Raw genomic sequence first — 22,115 nt, 5'->3', positions numbered from 1 at the left:
AAGAACTTGGGAGAGCTTCACAAAGAGTGGACTGAGGCTGGTGTTGGTGTATTAAGACCCATCACGAACAGACATCTTCAAGAAAGGGGATACAACTTTCGCATTCCTAATATCAAGCTACTCCTGAGCCAGAGACAATGTCAGAAGTGTCTTATCTGGGCTAAGGAGAGAAAGAAATGGACTGTTGCTCAGTGGTCCAAAGTCCTCTTTTCAGATGAAAGTACATGTTGTCGCACATGACTAGTTTCATATACTAGTCCCTAAAATGGCACATGTGCAGTGAGCAAGTCAATGTACGTGCCTATTTTAAAATGAAGTCGGTTGGATGTGTCTGCATGTTAATGAGGTGTTGGTATTAAGGTCAGAATGTCTGTTTAAATACCAAGGGGTGTTGCATTACAATGGAGGTGGGATATGCTACATCTTTGTTTAAAGGTGCGATGTGTAAATTTTATAAAGGAGTTTAAAGCATTCAGCAAAATTCATATCTAAATGTGACCGTATGTATGGTGTTGGATCTACTGAAGTTAGCATGCCTGCCAGCTAGCCTCAAGACGGGACAGATGTAGCCTGGGCCCGCCCATCCTAAGCGTGACGCAACATGAGGGCCTGTTGCGAGCTTAGTCTGGCCAGGCAAGCTATCTACAGCTCTTCCAAGCTCCTGAAAAATCGGGAACCAATCAACTTTGAGCATCTCCAACGGCCCTGGGTAGAGGCATGTTCAAGGCACTGACGTAGTAGAACTGCGACCGGAAGCCATAGATTGTTTACAGAATCTATGCCGGAAGCGCTTCATTCACTAGAAACATTACGAACATGGAGCAAGTTCTCATTGAAAACGGAGTAAAGAGCAGCCCTGGAGGTATTTATTGAAAGGAAGGACGTTTTCGCCTTGCTCCCGACCGGCTTCGGTAAGAGTTTAATCTACCAGTTAGCCCCGTCGCGTCACATACGTCAGAGGAAAGGGTGATGTGATTGGTTTAAGCTTCGTCACAGCCTTTTCTGGCTTCAACCAGTAGCAAACTGAGGCATTTCAGGGGGGCAGGTCAACCACGGGCTCTGGGAAACAGTTGGGCTTAACATCTTGGCCAGACCAATAGCTCGTAGAGCTTTGCAGTCGCGTTAGCCAGACTAGGACAGATGGTCAGTCACACAATACTACTTTGTACCTCAAAAGGTGGGGAGTCACTGTAGTGACACTTGGCCCAAAATAAGAGGATGTATTTCAACCCACTGGATTGGAGTTTGCCTTCAGTTGCAAGTACACATGCTATGAAAAATGCACAAATCTAAAATGGGGGAAACTGTTTTGAGTGACGGACTGTACACATTCAAAAGATGACGGACTATGGAAAGCTAAAGAAAAGACCCTTTGGCCCACAAAGTGTTGAAGGGTCTGTCAGCAAGTCCTCTGGGTGGAAACCTTGGTGTTGAATACTCTATTGTGGCTATTCAGCACGTGTTTTCATGTACGTTATCTGAATTTGCATGAGATGCAAAATCAAATTGCATGTGCTATAAGCTGGATTGTTTTGGTTTGCAAGATGTGCCATGATGCAATGGTCTAATTGTCTTTCTGCAGTTGGGAGATATTGTGGCCTCTTGACCAACATGGTCCGAAGCAGGCACGTGCACACACACAGGGCTTCAGGGGTGCTTGAGCCTCTGCCCTTTTTGCCTCGAATTAAATGTTGCCCTTTTAAAATAATCCTAATAATAAATAATACAGTCCTGTTAGAAGTTTAAAACAACGGCGGTACAAAAACTCCACAGCAATCTACCAATTTTCTTGTAATCCGGGGTGGTTGTGTGCGTTGAGCTGCCGCTTCTCTGTCCATTGCTGCTCCGCTCGAGCGCGGACTGGGAGAGGGGGCGCGCGGACTGGGAGAGGGGGCGCGCGGACTGGGAGAGGGGGCGCGCAGACTGGGAGAATGATAACCGAGGAGATATGACAGTGAGGCAGCTTGAACATGAGTTATGGTCTAACAGTTAGCCCTTTCAAACTGTATGTACATGACATTTGGGTGTTTGTAGGGCTACTGACATTTGTGAGTAATTTAAGTCTCTGTAGTTTAATAATCTGCTTGTTAACTGACGTGACCTGACCTGTTACTGTTCACAATCGATTGCCTCGGCCATGCTTCGGTGTACATGCAAGTATCCTATATCGTCGGGAAGCTTACATTCTCCTCGTGTGTGTGTGTGTGTATATATAACTAGTCGTCGACCTCTTCCACAACGTGCTCAAATCAAATGTGGGTTATGTTTCAGAAAAAAACAAAAGCTTGTGAAAAATGTACTCAGAAGCCTATGCAAAGAAGAGGCTCTCTGATCTCCTTCTCCTCTTGATTGAAAAAGACATACCCGTAAATCACAATGAGGTCATTAATGTCTACAGGGACATGGCCCCCAGAAGGTTACTGCTTTAAGGCCCCTGGAATGTTAGGCTTCTACCTTATGAGAGGAAGGACTGATTATCATTTTGTCCATTAAGCTATTTACTTATTTGTTCAAAGTTCAGGTTTCACTGTTCAATGTTAAATCTTTAACAATAAAAAAGCCTAATAATGCACCAGTGTTTTGCTTTGCATGTCTTCCAAGCCTATGATAGAGTGACAATTTTGCTGATACAAAAGAAATGGCAATTGCATATCACTTTCACCAACACGGGACACATAGCTAAGTACTTACCTTCCTATTAGTATGTTAATTTTAATTCTACATTTCCATGTTTTGGAAAGGACTGGGGGGAAAAAAAAAATCATGCACTTGCTGCCCTTTTTCTGACTGAGCCCCTGCCCCTCTATAATCCTGTGCACGTCCCTGGTCCGAAGAATGCAACAGTGCGTTTACATGCACATAGAGAAAATCGAATTTCTGCCGTAGCTCGACTGAAATCGAAGTTCTAAATGCCATGGAAACACCTTAGCTCAGCTGAAATCGAACCGAGCTGGATTTCTCGTAATCGAGCTACGCGACCTAGATTATGCAATTGTAGCCGAGCTACTTGGTGCATGTAAACCCTATCGAGCTACGTAGTCGAGCTACTTACTTCAGCACTGCCCCTTCCGGAAGTGATGAGTGACGAGACCACAAGTGGGGAAACACAACAGCCTCGGTCGGCATGACAACAGTAGTAGAAACGTGCACTTCTGGAGCAATGAGGAGAGAGTTCATGCTCATTCAGCTTAAGGAGTTGGAAAAAAATATATATAAATAAAATATATAAAATATCTCGATGTTGCTGTCCTCATCATCGTTGTTCTTGTGAACACGGAACTGATAACTTTGTTTATACTCTTGAATAGCTCTTCATGACAACCGGAAGTGTACCAACACGATGGGGCGTGTAGCACCACCTGTGGCTCGGGTGCACAATGTACCTCACACAATAGCTCGATTTCCTTGTGTGCATGTAGGATTGGATTTCTCTGGCACCCCTGCTGGGACCCTTAGCTCGATTACCAACAGTAGCTCGATTTGGATGTGCATGTAAACGCACTGAATGATTTTGAGAAGACTTGAATTTAAACTTGAACACGTCAGACAACTTTCCAGTAAATGCAAGAAGTTGTGCTTTTTCGTGTAATGTGCATGGTGTCTTGCTGTGGTGAATACTTCATGAGCAATTCAAGTATAATGGATGTGAATTTGCACATGATCTACGGTAGGTCTGTTGCATATCTGCCCTGTAGTGATCTTGTGCACCACTGATGTGAGTTGCTGTGACGGTTTTTTCTTGCTTAAAGTGCATATCACGGGTAAATTCAGGAGCAAGGTCAATGTAATTCTATTTTATATTAAACTTTGGTCAAATATCTGTAACATTCTGCATTCTTTGCAATTTTTTTACCTTGCGCAATACCAGAAAAATTCAGTTGAAATCAAGCCATTTGAGGCGAATTGGGCCGCCTCTGGAAAAACTTGGCATTTGGATTTCCCGGCAAACGTTGATTTTCGGGACATCACGTGCGGGACGCCTCCCTCTGAATCCTACGTCAGCGCTGGTTTGTTTGAGAAAACGACCTGGTGGTTTTCTGCAATTTCAATGTTATCGCGTAATTATTAAAATGGTTAACAGATGTAGCGTAGGAGGGTGTAGCAACACTAATCTTGATGGGATTAATACTCATCGTTTCCCAAAAGACCGGACAATAGGAGCGCTTGGTCTACACAGGCTGTGCACTGAAACCGTGCAAAGCTCGCACAGCCTGCTGGCGCTTCCGCAGATAACATCACAAAACTGGCTCCAGACTCATCTGGGATTTTTCCAGATTTTTTTTTTTCCCCTCTGCTGTAGACAGATGGCCTTGTGCAAAATTACCCTTCTGGATGAGTGTGTAAAGGGGGGGACATACTTTCATGTAAAAAAAAAAAACACGAAATTGGTCCAGAATATGCGTAGATGTCCCTTTTCCACCAAAGCAGTTCCAGGGCTGGTTCGGGGCCAGTGCTTAGTTTGGAACCGGGTTTTCTGTTTCCACTGACAAAGAACTGGCTCTGGGGCCAGAAAAACCAGTTCCAGGCTAGCACCAGCACCAGGAATGTAAAGTTGGATGGAACATACTGTACACAAAGATGCTGCGCTCCATCTACAACGCATCATGGAGGGATCATATCCCGAACACAATTGTATGGCCCACTTCCAGCCCTATCTCAAGTAATTCGAAAGAGGAGGCTTGCCCTAGCTGGCCATGTGATCTGAGGAAAGGAATCAGCCAGCAAGTTACTGATGTGGCAACCAGAAGGAAAAAGAAGAGTTGGTTGTCCTCGAACTACCCTCAAACAGATCACTGAAGATGATACTCAGCTTTACTCAGTCGATCTCATCAATGCAATGCATGACAGAGAATTCTGGAGGAAGAACTTTTGTTCTAGCTTCACCGGAGTTCAAGGACAACGGATGACTCAACAGGGAAATACACTCCGTATAGTATGCACGCATGTATGTACGTTTATTTTTGAAAACCCACCAGCCGACTGATCTGGCACGTTTTAATTGTGCAACAGTGATGTGAATACCAGTGCAACGGACTAGTGTCCGAAAGTAGTGGTTGGTTGGTTGGTTGTTTCCCCATTTTACCAATGGGCTCACAATTGTCCTCTTTATAGTAATTCCCTATATAGGGAGCAGTGAACGAGTGCGTGATTTCACAGGGTTTGATTTCTGCTGTACATTTTACTTCCATCCTATGATGCCTTGCACAGGTCTCAACAAATCTTGTTTGCAGCCATTGCTTTGACGTATATTTTTTAACGTAGCATATTTCATTCAAATTGCTATAGCAGTGAGACAATAGCTATCAAAAATGCATTCCTCTGTTTAATAAAATGAGAATTTTGATGAATTTGCCTTCAGTTCCCCTTTAATTTTTATGCCTCCGCCACCTTAAGGTGCAGGAGGCATTGTTTTCGGGTTGTCCGTCCATCCATGCATGTGTTGGTCCTGAAACCTTGTGAGCACGAGATCTCAAAGGCTAATGAAAGGAACTTCACCAAACTTTCACCATTTGTGTGCTTTGGGACAAACATGAACTGATTAGATTTTGAGGTTAAAAGGTCACAGGTCAAGATTACTGTGAGGTCAAATGTCCATCCCCAAACCTTGTGAATGGCATATCTCAAAGACTAATGAAGGGAATTTCACCAAACTTTCACCATTTGTGCACTTTGGGACAAAGATGAAATGATTAGATTTTGAGATCAAAAGGTCTAAGGTCACGGTGAAGTCAAATGTCTGTCCGAAAACCTTGAACACTATCTCCAAGGCAAATGAAAGGAATTTCACCAAACTTTCACCATTTGTGCATTTGGGGACAAACAGTAACTGATTAGATTTTGAGGTTAAAAGGTCACAGGTCAACATTACTGTGAGGTCAAATGTCCATCCCCAAATCACAACTTAAGGTGTGTAGTCTACCAGGCGGAGGCATCCCCATCCACGCCGTTGGTGTTGAGTTCTATCTAGTTTGCCTTTGGTATGCTTTAAACAAACTAACCTGGCTTTGTTAAATCTGTTGCCATGATGGCAAGGCTCTAATTTTGTGACAGTAAAACTGGAGTTCAAGTTTTCCCTCTTGAAAGGATCGCTCAAGCTTCTGAAAGATCTATTCAACTGTGTATCAAGTTTTTCTTCTCGGTTACATATCTGCTGCACATGCCTGGGCTTATCTCTGACCTGAGCTCCAGCGATGTACAGTGAGTGCTTTGAGAACATGACCTTGGCTGGAATCGGGCCTGGGCTTTTTGTGAGCAGCAGGTTCCTCTGGTTCTTGGTAATGTGGACATGAAATTAAATACTTGCTTGTCTGTTGGTCTAGGGGGTGGGGGTGAATAGTTTAGTGCATCTTCCTAGTACCATGTAATGTCTGCATAGACCTTTTATTCTAACTTGTGTATGGGTTCTCCAGTTGCTATAAATCGGGCAACTGCAGTTTTGCTTCAGATTATTCACCTAATGTTGACGTGAGATGGTTGTAGTCCATGGACTCTGTTCGCTAAAGCAATAAAACTCAGATCGCCAAAGAATTCCAGGAACATTACAGCACTTCATGCTTTTGTCATGATGCATTGTCACGCTGGACGCGTTATTGTGGATAAACTGCAGCCATGAAGGGAGGAATTTGGGATCAAGTCAGCAATGATTTAAGTGTGCACCAGGAAAACATTCACAGCCTGTACTGATCTAGCCATTGGTAATCCATCTTTTGTGGTCCTGGCTTTTAAAAAGCAATAACAGGGTTTGGAGTTTTATAACCAAATGTCAAACTGAGGTCCTGTTTGTGAAGGTCAGCTGCTCTAAGCCATGCCACTCAGCTTGATGCATCATTTCCTAGTTCTTTGTCCTGATAACGGTTATACATACTGTGTTTATTCCTGTAAGTGCACAACACCTTTCTGCTAGGTCAGCAGCTGAAGCATGGCCTAGCAGATGCCGGATGTGTATTGGCTCGAGCTTTTATTGACGTGGAATTTTGGCTCCATGATATTGGAGCTGTCTGGCATCTCACCCCAACCCCCCACACCTTTTGTTACTTCATTAACTTTTCATGAGTTGAACACTTTTTCCATTTGAATTGCATGTGTATATGAAGGGGCAGGTTGCTAAGTGTGCTCTTATCTGCTCTGCAGGTGGGGATCAGGGAGTACTCAATGGTTACTTCAGTGACTGGGCCACAGCGGATATCAGAAAACACCTCCCGTTTATCTACAATATGAGCAGCATAGCAATCTACACTTACCTTCCTGCCTTTAAACAGTAAGTACCATGTCTGGATCTGTTTTGAATTCTACTTATCTGACAAAGTTTGAGGATTAACAAGTCCAGCTCCATGTAGAGTCCCAAGAAACGTGGGTCACATGAATGCTGCTCTGTGACGATATGGCAACAGGATCGTCAGGTTTCAGGTTGAGCCATGTGCTTCGTTGGACAGACCAGCCAGATCAAATGTCCATGGCGTAGGACTGACTCCACCAGCTAAAAATAGCATTTCTGATTTTAAAGGACCTCCACTCTATGGGCTTGAAGCGGGACACCCTGTTGGCTTCTAGGGATCAAGGGCTTAGTTTAATTTCTGTTTAAAAGGTCATCACCTTGTCTCAGATGGAAACATGCACCCGTTTGCAGCCAATCAAATGACAGATGGCCTGGTTTTACTTCATGACAGGTCTGGGGATTATACTTAGTTTTTTTTTTTTTTTCTTTTTTATCAGACATCTAGTTTTTGGGTTTGTTTACCTGACATGTTTCGACGTACGACTGTCGTCTTCCTCAGAGTGTCACCGGATGTTATTGGTGATGCATCTTTTATCAGCTGATGTTTCTGAAGGCGTGGCCTTCCTGTCTGGTTTGACAGGTCGGTCACGCCTTCTACTGTCTGTTCGTCCCCCCATACATGCTCTCCCACACCTGGAGTGCCATCTTGCAGGGGACGAACAGACAGTAGAAGGTGTGACCGACCTGTCAAACCAGACAGGAAGGCCACGCCTTCAGAAACATCAGCTGATAAAAGATGCGTCACCAATAACATCCGGTGACACTCTGAGGAAGACGACAGTCGTACATCGAAACGTCAGGTAAACAAACCCAAAAACTAGATGTCTGATAAAAAAGAAAAGAAAAAAAAACTAACTATATTTAATATAAGACATAATGAACGTAATCGAAATAGGTCTGGGGATTGTATTCCTTGTGCCATGGATTTAGACTGGGATTTTTTTTTTCCTCTTCCCTGGTGCTCAAAAGCAACTGATCCCAATCTGGCAAATTGATGAAAGCTCTGACGAAGGAATGTTCATTGTACAACAGTTGGCCGTTTGTTACTATGCTCATGTGATGACTCTGATCTACAAAGATAGTCACCATCTCGATTTAGTAAAGGAGACTGTCCAGTACAAGCTGCCTACTTTGCTCACGTGGAGCGTATTGGGGATGTAACTGAATATGATCAAGTGTCTGTCTTGGCTTGAATTGACTGGGCATCTGGTTGAGACAAGTGCTTGTTAGAATGTTGTATGAGGTTTTTACTTTCATATGCGAGTGGTCCATGATGCTCAATGGACATACCATGTTCATTAACATGAGTGAATGTACAGCATTCATACATCCTTGGTGTCTGCCTAGTCAGTCGCAGTGATTTTACATTAGGCTACTAGAGTAGCAGCTACAATTCTCGACAGCCCAGAATTATCGACACGTCTTCAGATTTACCAGTAAACAATTTTTTACAAAGCTGAGTTTCAGTTAAGTAATTGGTTAATCAACCGGAAGACCCGCCTCGCCCTTTAGCCCATGTTTACATTAGACCGTATCAGCGGATCATCAGATTAACGGTTTTAAAATGATTTGCGTGCACACAGCAACACCAATACACGATTCGCGTGCACACAGCAACACCAATACACGGATACGCTCGGCTCCGCAGGCATCCTGCGCTCCAAATCACTCCGCCCTGAACAGCGAGTGCCCTCTGGAGGGTGCGCACTCCGGCCCTGCGCAGCTCACAGAGCGCGCGAGTGAAGCGCACGAGCAGTGATTCGGGACTGAGCCGCTGTGTGTGTGTGATCCCAGCGCATATCACTTACCACTTGCAAGTGGAAGGATGGCAAGCCTAAAGACAATCATAACTACACAATGGGCAGTATTTGCATCAGTATTTGCAGTATTTTCATACTTTTATACTCTGTAATGAAAGGTGATACAAGGCGGAAGTCCGCGCCGTTTTTCAGCAGTCGCGTCACATGACCAACGCCAGCGAATCAGGAAGGTGGATGTCACAGTGACGTTGTCCAATGACGACGCCAGCTAGAGCTCAGCACAGCGTATCCGCGTATTCTCAATGTTTACACAGCACCGGACCAGACACGATCTGGATTGAATACATGGACGCTGGCGGATTCCCGTTTCCCGGCGGTTTAATGTAAACGGACAGTGCATCCGCGAAGAAAATGACAGATACGGTCTAATGTAAACTTGGCCTTAATCTTGTCTGATGACTCTGCTCGTTACCGGAGATGGAATTTTTTTTAGTACGATCAGCGATTTGAGGAAAGCCTGGACATTATCACAGGTAAGCATGGTGGAAAGGTCATTAGCATGGTTTTTACTGATCAAATTCAGATATTTCATGACATTCTTGTCAACCTACTTTCTTCCTCTTTCATTTGACAGTCGCCATTTTGTATCTAAACGTGCATTTGAGAATCACATGAGGTGTTGATAATGGTGATCACTTTCACCGGTGTCCACCATTATTGACACCCTGTGGAATTAAGTGACATTTACAACTGTTATGGCTCGATCTTTGTGTAACACTGTTGAAGTAGATGAAGTACTTAGATAATTTTTTTTTATTCATAACAATGGAATGCTTGGAGTATTTAGAATTCGATTTGCAATAAATGGAATTGGACCAGAATTAAATTCCTAGTGCATTAAACAAAAAGACGTGCTTGAAATATTCAGTTTTCTATTCCTTTCAGAATTCAATTTTTTTTTTTCTTTCTCCACCCCAGTTTGTTGTAAATGTCTACCACATTACAATATCAGACGTTTTATATTTTGGTTGGAGAAATTGGATGCGACCTTTTGACCTGGATTTTCATGTGGTTACAAGATCAATTGCCTGACATTAGTAAACTACAAAACTAGAAATTAATACAATGACAATGTGATCTATAAAAATACTTGGTGGGTAGAAAGTGGAACAAAGATTTTCTGACCGGTTAAACATATCAGTTCATTTGTTTGCAAACATTTAGCATTACTTCGTTTGTTAAGATATTTTGTACTAGTCTATGTAAAACATTTTAAGTAAAGACTGTTAACTTGATACCACATACAGATAATAATTTTATTTTTTTTTTAAATCCATCTGGATGCCAATAATTGTGGAACAGTGTCACATGATCTGATACACCAAGTAATCGGGAATCGGCTCTTTTTTTTTTTTTTTTTTATTAAATCCAGTTGAAGTTTGAGTAATTATTCATGCACAATTTTCATATTGAATGTTCTACTTTTGCAACAGCCAAAAGATCGTTAAGGTGTCTAATTGTAGCCACAGCTCTAGTTTGTATTTTGGACTCCTGTGCAACTCTGAGGTGGGGTTTACATTAGACCGTATCAGCGGCTCATCAGATTAACGTTTTTAAAAACGATTAGCATGCACACAGCAACGCCAAATGACGCGGTACGCGGTGGTCCGGACTACCGTTGTGGTCCGGACCACGCCGTTTTCAGGTGTGGTCCGGACCACCAAGTTCAGAAGACAAATTTTAAATTTTCAGCTACTTCTTCCCCTAATTTAGAATAAATTCTTTCCTTTGCCCTTTCTTCTGTTGCTTTGTAGTCTCTAGCACATTTTTTCTTATTCCTTAGAAGCTGTTCATAACCACCCTGAGACATAATGACGAAAGTTGGTAAAATTATTTTTCACTTCCCTCGTGGCAGCTCCCGCTTTTTTACATGCGTTAGAACTGGTATCTTTTATTGCGCGCGTGTTTTACGCATGCATTTCTCTTCCGGTTTGAGAAAAAATAACAAATGATGTATGACTTTGTAAAAAAAAACTCGTATTAAATGACAAACACAGTATGATTTTGGTAAGTTTTTATTTATATCGTAATATAATACAGCATACGGTGAACCGGACCACAATCCAGGAAAAATAATTAATTAATGCCCTCGTTTTGTATGGAAAATACGGTGATCCGGACCACCGCGTACCGCGTCAAATACACGATTCGCGTGCACACAGCAACGCCAATACACGGATACGCTAATCACATTCGGCACGCAAGTTGAAATGTCAGTGCGGCTCATCGCTTCCTCAGCGGCTGTGCTCCAAATCACTCCGCCCTGAACAGCGAGTGCCCTCTGGAGGGTGCGCAGCTCAGAGCGCGCGAGTGAAGTGCACGAGCAGTGATTCGGGACTGAGCCGCTGTGCGCAAGTCACTCACCACTTGCAAGTGGAAGGATGGCAAACCTAAAGACCATCATAACTACACAATGGGCAGTATTTGCAGTATTTTCATACTTTTATACTCTTTAATGAAAGGTGATACAAGGCGGAAGTCCGCGCCGTTTTTCAGCAGTCGCGTCACATGACCAACGCCAGCGAATCAGGAAGGTGGATGTCACAGTGACGTTGTCCAGTGACGACGCCAGCTAGAGCTCAGCACAGCGTATCCGCGTATTCTCAATGTTTACACAGCACCGGACCAGACACGATCTGGATTGAATACGTGGACCCTGGCGGATTCCCGTTTCCCGGCGTTTCCAGGCGGTTTAATGTAAACGGACAGTGCATCCGCGAAGAAAACGAGACAGATACGGTCTAATGTAAACTTGGCCTGAGACCATTTTATGAACTGGAGTGATGTGGTTGAAGAGCTTGGTCAGAGTTCACCACACCATGCTGACACGTGAACATCTGGGTTTCCCCCCAATGCTTCTGGGAGCCTGAAAAAGAAAGCGGGGGACTTGCTGGTTTAGACCATGCTCATTTCTTCTAGTTCTAAATATAGGAATGCTAAAGAGTTGTTCCCTACACTAGAGGTGTAACGCAATTGCACCAAGATGGTTATCTTGAGGCTGTTTTTCCTCCCTCATGTAAAAAAAAAAAAAACCCTTCATTATAAGATGCATTTCATCCACAGCATGACTTTAGTTCCTCATTCAGTGAAAATATTTCTATGGACTAGAACCTTGATGCTTGTGTTAGGACCCTGTGTGATGGATGGATGGATGGATGGATGGATGGATCAAGAGAATTTGTAGCATCAGACTACAAGTTCTTTGCCACTTTAGTTTCTTGCAATATGCACATTATTTTTAATAATGTGTTTTTGGGTACCATTCTATTTTGTCTGGGTGGGGTTTTTCTTTATTCCTATGTGGTCTTGCACGTTAAGCTTAGCTTTTAATTTCATCGTACTTGGTATAATGACACGTTCTGATTCAGGCTTGAGCCTAGTGCATTCTGGCATATGGACGCAATGTCCATGTGCTGCAACACATCGAGGGCTCGATTGTTCTGCTGTTGCACTGCAGATACAATATAACTTTCAAGATGACCACTGCCTGCTGCTTCTCCAATAAATAATGGCTCATTCTTCTAAATGTAGTTTCTTGCACCGTAACTGCAACATTCTATGTTGTGTCTCGATTTGTAAAACCAATGATGTACAACTTCACCAAATTCTGTGAATTTGCTCTGATGTAGAGGTCTGCACGGGACAGAATTTTCAGTCCCGCTCCCGCCCGCGCCTGCCATATTTTGTCCCGCTCCCGCCCGCAAATCCCGCATGATGCAGATGTTCGCGTTATTTCTCACGAAAGTTCGTCATTTTTCATGTCATCAACAGCTCTTCTAAATTTGAGTGCCCCATCATCTACATGATGTGACTCAGTTGTTGGATGGGGCAGAATATCTCGCACATCGAATTTGCGTATTGTGGCTGCTGTGTCAACTAAGTGTTGGGCTAACTGAACTAATCCCCGACCAGCGATGCTGTCATACGGGCGGAGATCCGCAGCAACAAAATCGATACATTTCTCCACGGTCTTTGCTTTCAACGTATCTGTCACTTTTGTGTTGTTCCCTCTGAACTCCAACAATTGTTGTCCTTTTAAGACAGTACATACATGGCAATTCAGGCCTGATGTACCTGATTTATGGCCGTTGTATGTCAGAACCTTTTGGCACTTATCACAACAAGCAAAGGGCAGCTGATTTCCCTCTGCGTCGTACATGAGTGAGAACAACTTCCAAATGTCTGATTTCAGGACTCTTGACTTTTTAACGGTAAATGTACCTCTTTTTAAAGCAGCACTTACTTCTGAAGCACTGTGAGCTTCGCTAGAGGAGCTCTGCTCTTCTGCCATGATCAGAGATCTCAAACACGGAAGAGCGGAAAGGAATCAGAAACGTATGCGAGATTAGACCACATCTGCAAATTTAGGCATCTTAAAATGTTTTTATTAATGCCAAAAAATATCCAGCACAAATTATATATGATAGACATAAATTAATAATTTATACATTTTATTTTAAACACATTTTTAGTTAGCGGGACTGCAGCTTATCACCTCTCCTGCATTGTGCACTTCCCCTCCCGGCCGCGCCCACAATGAGCTTTCAAAATTTGTCCTGCACTGCTTTGCGTCGGGTCCCGCGGGACTCCTGCGGGAGTGCAGGGCTCTACTCTGATGTACTGTGTGTAAATTCATAGTATTGACGCCTCTAAATCTTGGCTTGTTTTTTAATTTAAAAGCCAGTCTTAAAATGTTGTAATATTAATCCCTGATCAGTTAAGCGCAAGCCTCACCTAAGCTACAGTCTAAAGTTTACTGAAGCTGCATTAGCTTTAACCACCTCACCTTCCTCAGGTATGGTGCGAACGCCAAGGTGGTGCACTTTCTTGGAAAGACGAAGCCATGGAGCTACACCTTCGACCCGAATCAGAGGAAAGTGCAGGGGAATGTACAGGAAGCTTCATCACACCCTGGCTATCTCCTGGAGTGGTGGAGACTTTACAGCAGCTGTGTGCCTTCCATAAAGCAGCAAGAACACACTGACCAGCCTTTTGAAGTTACTGTTCAGGTGAGTTTTAAACACAGCAGTCACGAGCTGGACAACGTGGCTGAAACCCTGTGATTTAAAAAAATATATTTAAAAAAAAAATCCAGCTTTGACAGTTCAGTTTTGAGAAGGTTAATGCTCAAGTACTTGTACAAGCAAGCATTTGTGGCTTTGGGGTTATGACTCACTCCGGTTTCTCATGGTCCTTTAGCAGACATGCTCTATAATCTAAATGTCAATCCAGTTTTGTGTCGGGGTGAACGATTAATGTGTTTACAATAAAGTCTGCAGCTTTTCAACTATTGAGTTTCTACTAAAATCAGGATACTTGCGTATGAGAGAAATAGATAACATAACACACCCCCTCCTAGGGAGGGGAAGAAATCTTTCAGTTTGGGTACTTTGGCTTGTCTGGGGAAACCTTACAATGGTAGTGTACAACTCTACAACAGAGGGTCGAACACCTTTTTGAGTAAACCTTTAAGGGTGTAAATTTGGCCAAAACTGTATACAATTCCCCAAAACAGGTTTGCTTTTGATACTGAAGCTAATAATCTCTCTTGGGACGGAGCCCACCTGGGTATTGTTTTCGGTGTTATTTTATTTTTTTTAATAAATGTTACAGGAAAACAGCTGGACCAATCTTCATGAAACGTTCATGATCGATGGGTATTGGTCTCCTATAGAACCTCCAACATTGAGGGTCATCCGGTCAAGGTCGTCAATCGTTTTTCAAAATTGCAATATCTTCCTTTCGTATTCATTCAGGTGTGTTCTGATTGGCTGAGAGCAGTATGGTGTGCGAATGAGAATTGGAACCATGTTTATTGGCAAAGTGTTCACACAAGGTCAAAAAGCAAGGTCACCAAAAAGGTCAAAACTGTCTTTTGCAATATCCTTCCTTCATATTAATCTACCGGTGAGGTTTGTTTTTCCTGGCAACTTTTTTTTTTTTTTTAAGATTAGGTAAAACCTCTTATTGATCCCTTTGGGAGGGTTCCCTCAGGGAAATTAAGATTCCAGCAGCATCATTACAGATAAACAGAGAAAAGAAATGGAGAACTTCTAGATAAAGGTCCCATGGCATGAAATTTTCACTTTCTGAGGTTTTTTAACGTTAAAATGAGTTCCTCTGACCTTCTTAAGTCACCCCAGTGGCTAGAAATTTCATAATGTGTAAACCAAACTGTGCCCAACATTTGAGAATGGCGCGTCAAAACGGCGCGTTGATAAACTCTTCCCTTTACTACGTCAGCAAGGGAGATGATCCCCATGCCTCCCCTCTGGATTCCCACCCACTGTATGGATTGCCCGCCCAGCTCAAAAGTTGCCACCAAACATGGAAGTTGCGCTGTACATGGATGTGACAACACAGAAGGGCGTCTGTTTTTACTGCCGACGGGAGAGCCCCTGAAGACGCAGTGGCTTAATTTTATTTACTCCAATAATACGCCGTCGAGTCTACACTTGTTCCGCTGTAACTTATGAGCTTATGTTTTGCCGTGTTTTAAAATCGGTGCCACGTTAGCCTTGCAATGGCTACATTAGCTGTGCAGCTAACCGCTTCCTGCAGTTAGCCAGGTACTCTGCGCTACAAAACCAAAAAGCATGCAGCATGCTCGGTTATAATAGCCAATCAAAACAGTTTTTACAAAGACACCCACATTCTTTTTTTTAAGTCACTCATTCATTTTATTTGTTTGTTCAGTAAAAACCCAAACATTTGTTGAATTTATTTTATTTCCTCGCGTCGCACCTTAATGACGTCAGCACGCGGTATTTTTCCCTTCGCGGTTTGTTCCTTCTCTCTCGCCATAGTAAGACACCCACATCCGCTTGTTCTGACCCACTGGAGGTAGCGTCACAGTGCTGTTAGCCAATCGGAGGTAACATGTTTACATGTCATGAATATTAATGATAAGACCCGCCCCCACCCTCTACCCTTCCCCGCCTCCTGCTTCTCATTAGCAAAACGACGCACTGGGAAAAGCACTGAAATGGGGCTTTCTCCCAGGAGGCTATATCTACGTGCCGAGGGTTCATTTCGAGAAAGGCTGCGGATATAACATCCGGAAACCTCCACGAGCCCGTTTAAAGCATCAACAAACCACCATGCCATGGGACCTTTAAGTATTTACATATACAAATATAAAAATAAGATATGGGGGAGGGAGAGGAGGGGAAAACATTTTTGGTTAATGATGTGGGAAAACAGCTGGACCAATCTTCCTGAAACTTTCAAGATAGATGGGCATTGGTCTCAGAACCTCCAACATTTTTCCGTGTTGAATAAGGAAGCTGCTTCACCTGTAAGAAAATCATTTTTCATGAAGCTAACTCAAATGCAAAGAGAAAAAAAAAACAACCCAAGATTCTTAAGCAAACTCATCCATACTGACTTCTGACTTTCTATTTTTAAAAAAAATGCATTTTAAATCGTGAATTTCTCTGGAGTTTTCAGGCTTAGCTCCTCTTGTCGTATTCTCTTTAACCAACCATTTCTGTTTTTTCTTGAAGCATTTGCTTCACTTTAACATTTTTTCTTGATAGCAGGGAGACGGTAATACCCTTGATCTTTCTCTCGATTTGAACAACCAAAAATGGTGCAAAACTGAACCGTATTGAAGACAGATTAAGCCTTGCATACACAAGACAGTGTCTCAATTATCACATGTGACGTCATGCGCAAGGGGTCTATAAATGACTGGTCATAGTGATGCCTAACTTTCTGCTGAGGAAGAATTATTGATCTTACCTGGATTATCTTTAAGAAAGCAATTGCTCAGAGCAGTCTCAATCGTGAATTTGATAACTTCAGTCTGCAAGAAACTTAACTCTGATTCTTATACTCTGTCCTTTTTAACACACTTGGCACTGCTCTTCTATAACTGTAGACTGTGACTTCACTATCCAGTGTTGCCCAGATCCCTTTTGAGTCTGGTTCCTCTCAAGGTATCTTCAGGGTCATCTCAGGAATTCCCCCTCTCCCTTGCTGATCAGGGATGCGTTTAAATTGAAATCTGATCTTGATTTTCTGTAAAGCTGCTTTTAGCATGTCCATTTTTAAAAGTGCTACACAAATTGAAAAGCTATTTGGTGTCCAGATGGAGCCACAAGTTCGAGCTACTGACTAACCAAAGTATTTTGATGCAAGTGTGATTTTGGAGATGTAGCTTGTAGTGTAATGAGGATGGGTTCCTTTTTGAGTCTGGTTCCTCTCGAGGTTTCTTCCTCATGTCGTCTGAGGGAGTTTTTCCTTGCCACTGTCGCCACAGGCTTGCTCATTGGGGATAGATTAGGGATAAAATTAGCTCATGTTTTAAGTCGTTCAAATTCTGTAGAGCTGCTTTGCGACAGAGTTTATTGTTAAAAGCGCTATACAAATAAACTTGATTTGATTTAGTGGGGATTTAAAATGTAAAGGCAGAGACATGCTGCTTCCCCCTCGCTAAAACAGAATAGTTAAATTCATTGCGGTTTGAGTCCCTGGACAGAGGCAACTATTCTCCAAACCGCACAGTAGCAGATATGTTCGCAGACTAAAGCCGACTAAATTTAGCCCTTTTAGAACCGCCCACCAAGCAAGTGGAAGTAGCAGACAGGAGCCACGTGACTACGTAGGTGTGTGTTGGCCACAAACATGAGCGAGCAGGAGTTTAGTCAGGGAGAAACTTCAAGTTTTAGTTTTTCATCAGTTCAAGTTGATGTACTGACTGAGGAAGAAGAGAGAGGTATCGAACCATACCGATTCGAGCCAGAGTTGTTCGATGAGGGTGGTGTCAGTGACTGATTAACCCGAGGACGATCATGAAGACAGACTTGCAAATATGGAATGACAAGTTTCTCAATGTTCTGAGAATTAGAATTGACTTTATAGTAAAAAAAAAAAAAAAAGACTGAAATGCTACCCTAGTACAGCTGACAGTCTTCAGTTCAACTTTTTTCCGTGGCTGTGCATAGTCTATCGCCGGCAGTAGACTGCCCAGTACTTATGACGTTGGGGGGGTGTTTGGCTGACTGGAAGTTGAAGATGCATTCCTCAAGTTAGTAGTATTACAGTATGTTGGAAACAAAATGCTTTGCAGTTCATTGTCGCGAAGTCTTGACGACTGATTCATCTTTCGGGAACAGGAACAGGTCCACTCCCTCGACAGCATTTGTGTTGCTGCACCCGGCAGAGATGTATCGCTTTCCAGGTGCTTTCCTTTTATATTTTTTTCCCTCTCCCCCTTCATAAGTCGTATATTGTCGTTTAACGATTTTGTCTCTACGTTGTTCTGTCACAAGTTTCCGTCAAAATGAATGTAATCTAGCGGAGTTGGACAGAAGCTACACTGTGTGGATGTAAGCGGAAAAACTGCCAGTAAAACCACTCACTCCTGATGTCATGCAAAAGCCAGCTAATAATGGTGACGTTGGTACACTACCGTTCAAAAGTTTGGGGTCACCCAGACAATTGTTTTTTCCATGAAAAGTCACACTTTTATTTACCACCATAAGTTGTAAAATGGGGGCGGCACGGTGGTGTAGTGGTTAGCGCTGTCGCCTCACAGCAAGAAGGTCCTGGGTTCGAGCCCCGGGGCCGGCAAGGGCCTTTGTGTGGAGTTTGCATGTTCTCCCCGTGTCCGCGTGGGTTTCCTCCGGGTGCTCCGGTTTCCCCCACAGTCCAAAGATATGCAGGTTAGGTTAACTGGTGACTCTAAATTGACCGTAGGTGTGAATGCGAGTGTGAATGGTTGTCTGTGTCTATGTGTCAGCCCTGTGATGACCTGGCGACTTGTCCAGGGTGTACCCCGCCTTTCGCCCGTAGTCAGCTGGGATAGGCTCCAGCTTGCCTGCGACCCTGTAGAAGGATAAAGCGGCTAGAGATAATGAGATGAGATGAGTTGTAAAATGAATAGAAAATAGTCAAGGCATTTTTCTGGCCATTTTGAGCATTTAATCGACCCCACAAATGTGATGCTCCAGAAACTCAATCTGCTCAAAGGAAGGTCAGTTTTATAGCTTCTCTAAAGAGCTCAACTGTTTTCAGCTGTGCTAACATGATTGTACAAGGGTTTTCTAATCATCCATTAGCCTTCTGAGGCAATGAGCAAACACATTGTACCATTAGAACACTGGAGTGAGAGTTGCTGGAAATGGGCCTCTATACACCTATGGAGATATTGCACCAAAAACCAGACATTTGCAGCTAGAATAGTCATTTACCACATTAGCGATGTATAGAGTGGATTTCTGATTAGTTTAAAGTGATCTTCGTTGAAAAGAACAGTGCTTTTCTTTCAAAAATAAGGACATTTCAAAGTAACCCCAAACTTTTGAACGGTAGTGTACCAGGATTCCCTTGGTGGGAAATTTAAACTTGACAAATTCTGAATGTTCCCAACACTTACAATGTGGGTTTCTATCAAGTCAAGGTTTTTTGTTTTTGAAATGTAGCGCTTTTAACAATAGACGTTGTCGCAAAGCAGCTTTACATAACTTTAATGACTAAACATGAGCTAACTTTATCCCTAATCTATCCCCAATGATCAAGCCTGTGGTGATGGTGGCAAGGAAAAAACTCCCTCAGACAACATAAACCTCGAGAGGAACCAGACTCAAAAGGGAACCCATCCTTATGAGTGATGAGACGATGTGTGAACTCTTCATTGATGGAAACTTGAGTGCAAAACTGTTCATGACGACTGCAGTTCTAAAGTTAGCAAGTCAACTGTAGTCCTCAGCCATAAAAGCATTACTAAAGCCCTGTCCACACGGCAACGGATTCAGGTGACTCCGATACAATTGCTTATCGTTTAGGCCTGGCGTCCACACGGCACCGGCGTTTTGGGTGCCCAAAATGCAGTCTTTTTGAGAACGGGTTCCAGAGTGGAAAGATCTGGCAACGTTGCCGTTGTGAAGTCGTCTGGATGAGTAGAACGGATTTGTTTACGATGATGTCACAACCACATGACGGAGTGCTTCACGCCGGGTAGAAGTGTAACGAACTCGATGCGAGTTGTCAACAAATCCTATAACTTGGTTCATGAAACACGCTTACAAAATATTTTCACTGTGAATATTTGTGTAATGGTGCAAAGTGAGAGAGAGAGAGAGAGAGAGAGAGAGAGAGAGAGAGAGAGAGAGAGACTCTGCCCTTAGGGCAGAGTCAATCCCGCCAGCAAAAATAGGGAAAAAAGGAGCGATCTCACCTCTTCAGATGGTTTAAGTCCTACAATACATTCCTCAAAAAGGGAGTAGAAGAGCAAATTAATCCAGCAACGTGTAGCATTCAATTTATTCCGGACCATTAAAGACGCTGCCTTCCACGTAGAATCGTACGTCATCCTCGCCGCCATATTGGATAGGTCAAAGCAGAGAATAAAGATTAGGTGTGTTTAACTGTACCAACAGGTTTGCCGTCCAAACGAGATCACATGGGATTACCTTTCACAGGTGAGACTGGAAAGTAATTTTACGAACAGATTTTCCTGACTTTGTGGCTAATATGAAGTCTCGCGCATAAGTTTATGCACATGCGTCCTTACTACTTCTATTGTTCTGGTGTCTCCGAAGGGACCGTCTTACAGCGCTCCTAGAGGTGTGGCATGTGTATTGCATCGTTTTCAGCAAGCGTTGCGTTGCCATATGGACCTGATATTTTACTAATCGTTGCCCATTTGGACGCGATATATTTTTAAATAACATCTCGTTGTCGTGTGGATGTAGCCTAAGTGTTCAGAATGTCTTCCAAGTGCGACTTTCAACTGTCCATATGGGGCCGTCCTCTACAGGAGCGATGTTTTCATTGTCGGGACTTGTACTATTATCTGAGGGGGGGAAAGGGGTACACTTCTCTCGGCTTTTAAGCTTTCCTTATAGCTTTTGATGCAATCTTGTATCTCCAGTGCAAAATTAAAGCAGCAAATTTGGGACAGCAAGAACTCAAATTGAAAAGAGGTGCGTGTGTGAACACTTTAAATTTTTTCTTGTTCTGTCCTACCAGGAGGAGCTTCAGCCTCCGGTCCTGCCAGGCCCGCCGCCTCTGTCCTCAGCCGAGCGTAAACAGCGATGGGAACAGGGCCAAGCAGACTACATGGGAATGGACGCTTTTGACAACATTGAGAAGAAGCTTGCTGCTTTCCTGAAATAAGGAAGGAGAGAATGGAGCAACGTTGTAAAAGGGCTCCTTTGCAGTTTTAGAGTGATGGTTTGAAACAGAAGTGTAGATCCTATGGCTGCAGTGCCATCCTGACTGGGTTTTCCTTCAGCTATGCAGAACAGTCACTGCAGCGTGCCAACCTCACAACTGAGTTTCTTTCTTAACTTTTGTACACTGTGAAACTGGTATTCATGTTGACTCCGTGCTCTTCACAAAAAACCCAGATACCTTTTTCTTTATATTCCAGATAGTCATGTTTTATAAATCGAGCTGAATTCCACTGTTTTACACAGAGGAGGCGAGACTTTAATAGCAGAGATTTCTGAGATGGCGTTATTCTCGCATACAAGTGAAGTCTTCAAGTCTGACGCTGGTCACATGACTTGCTCTAGTCATCGCTTAGGAATGTCTGTTCACTTTTTATTTAAAGCACTTGAACTTAGGATTTTTTTTGTTGTTGCTGCCTTGGTTTCACCCAGAGTTTTCATGCACTGAAGTCTATATTTCTGCGCCTTATGAATGTCTGCATTAGTCCATGTCCATGTGAGGTGAAGGCTCTTCACCTCATCCAATGCTGCGGTCTTCTCTCATTGCAAATGTCTTACATTTTTCATCTGCACAATAAACATTGGTGATTGTTAAACGTTGTCTTGACTCTGCATAATCCATGTTGTGTTGTATTGAGGCTTTAAACTTGCAGCCATACTTTAAGTAAAGGCATATTTTAAATGTTTCATAAGCCGTTCCAACAATTCCTGCTGCCCATTTGAGGTCAGCTGCTGGACCGTGATCAAGATGCAGACTCAAAGTATTTCAGTGGCTCAGACCAAGTGTGTTCACGTTGGTTGCCTTTTGTAAGAAAAAAATTTTATGTAGCTGTAGCACAA

The 22,115-nt window shown here is 43.1% G+C and overlaps 1 protein-coding gene across 2 annotated transcripts in view; it reads left to right on the top strand.

Moving 5' to 3' along the window:
- gyg1b (glycogenin 1b) overlaps positions 1-21,871 on the top strand; it is a 72,418-nt gene extending 50,547 nt beyond the window's left edge. For both annotated transcript variants that reach the window (XM_060922534.1, XM_060922535.1), the window contains exons 5-7: positions 7,132-7,258; positions 13,892-14,105; positions 21,073-21,871. In XM_060922534.1, coding sequence (XP_060778517.1) covers positions 7,132-7,258; positions 13,892-14,105; positions 21,073-21,219 — 488 coding nt within the window. In that variant the 3' untranslated portion in view covers positions 21,220-21,871. The remainder of the gene's footprint in view (positions 1-7,131; positions 7,259-13,891; positions 14,106-21,072) is intronic.
- Positions 21,872-22,115: the final 244 nt, after the last annotated feature.

This window comes from Neoarius graeffei, chromosome 5 (assembly GCF_027579695.1).
Source record: "Neoarius graeffei isolate fNeoGra1 chromosome 5, fNeoGra1.pri, whole genome shotgun sequence".
Taxonomy (NCBI): Eukaryota; Metazoa; Chordata; class Actinopteri; order Siluriformes; family Ariidae; genus Neoarius; species Neoarius graeffei.
Note: the sequence above shows the minus strand (reverse complement) of the source record. Positions and strands in the feature narration are given on the sequence as shown.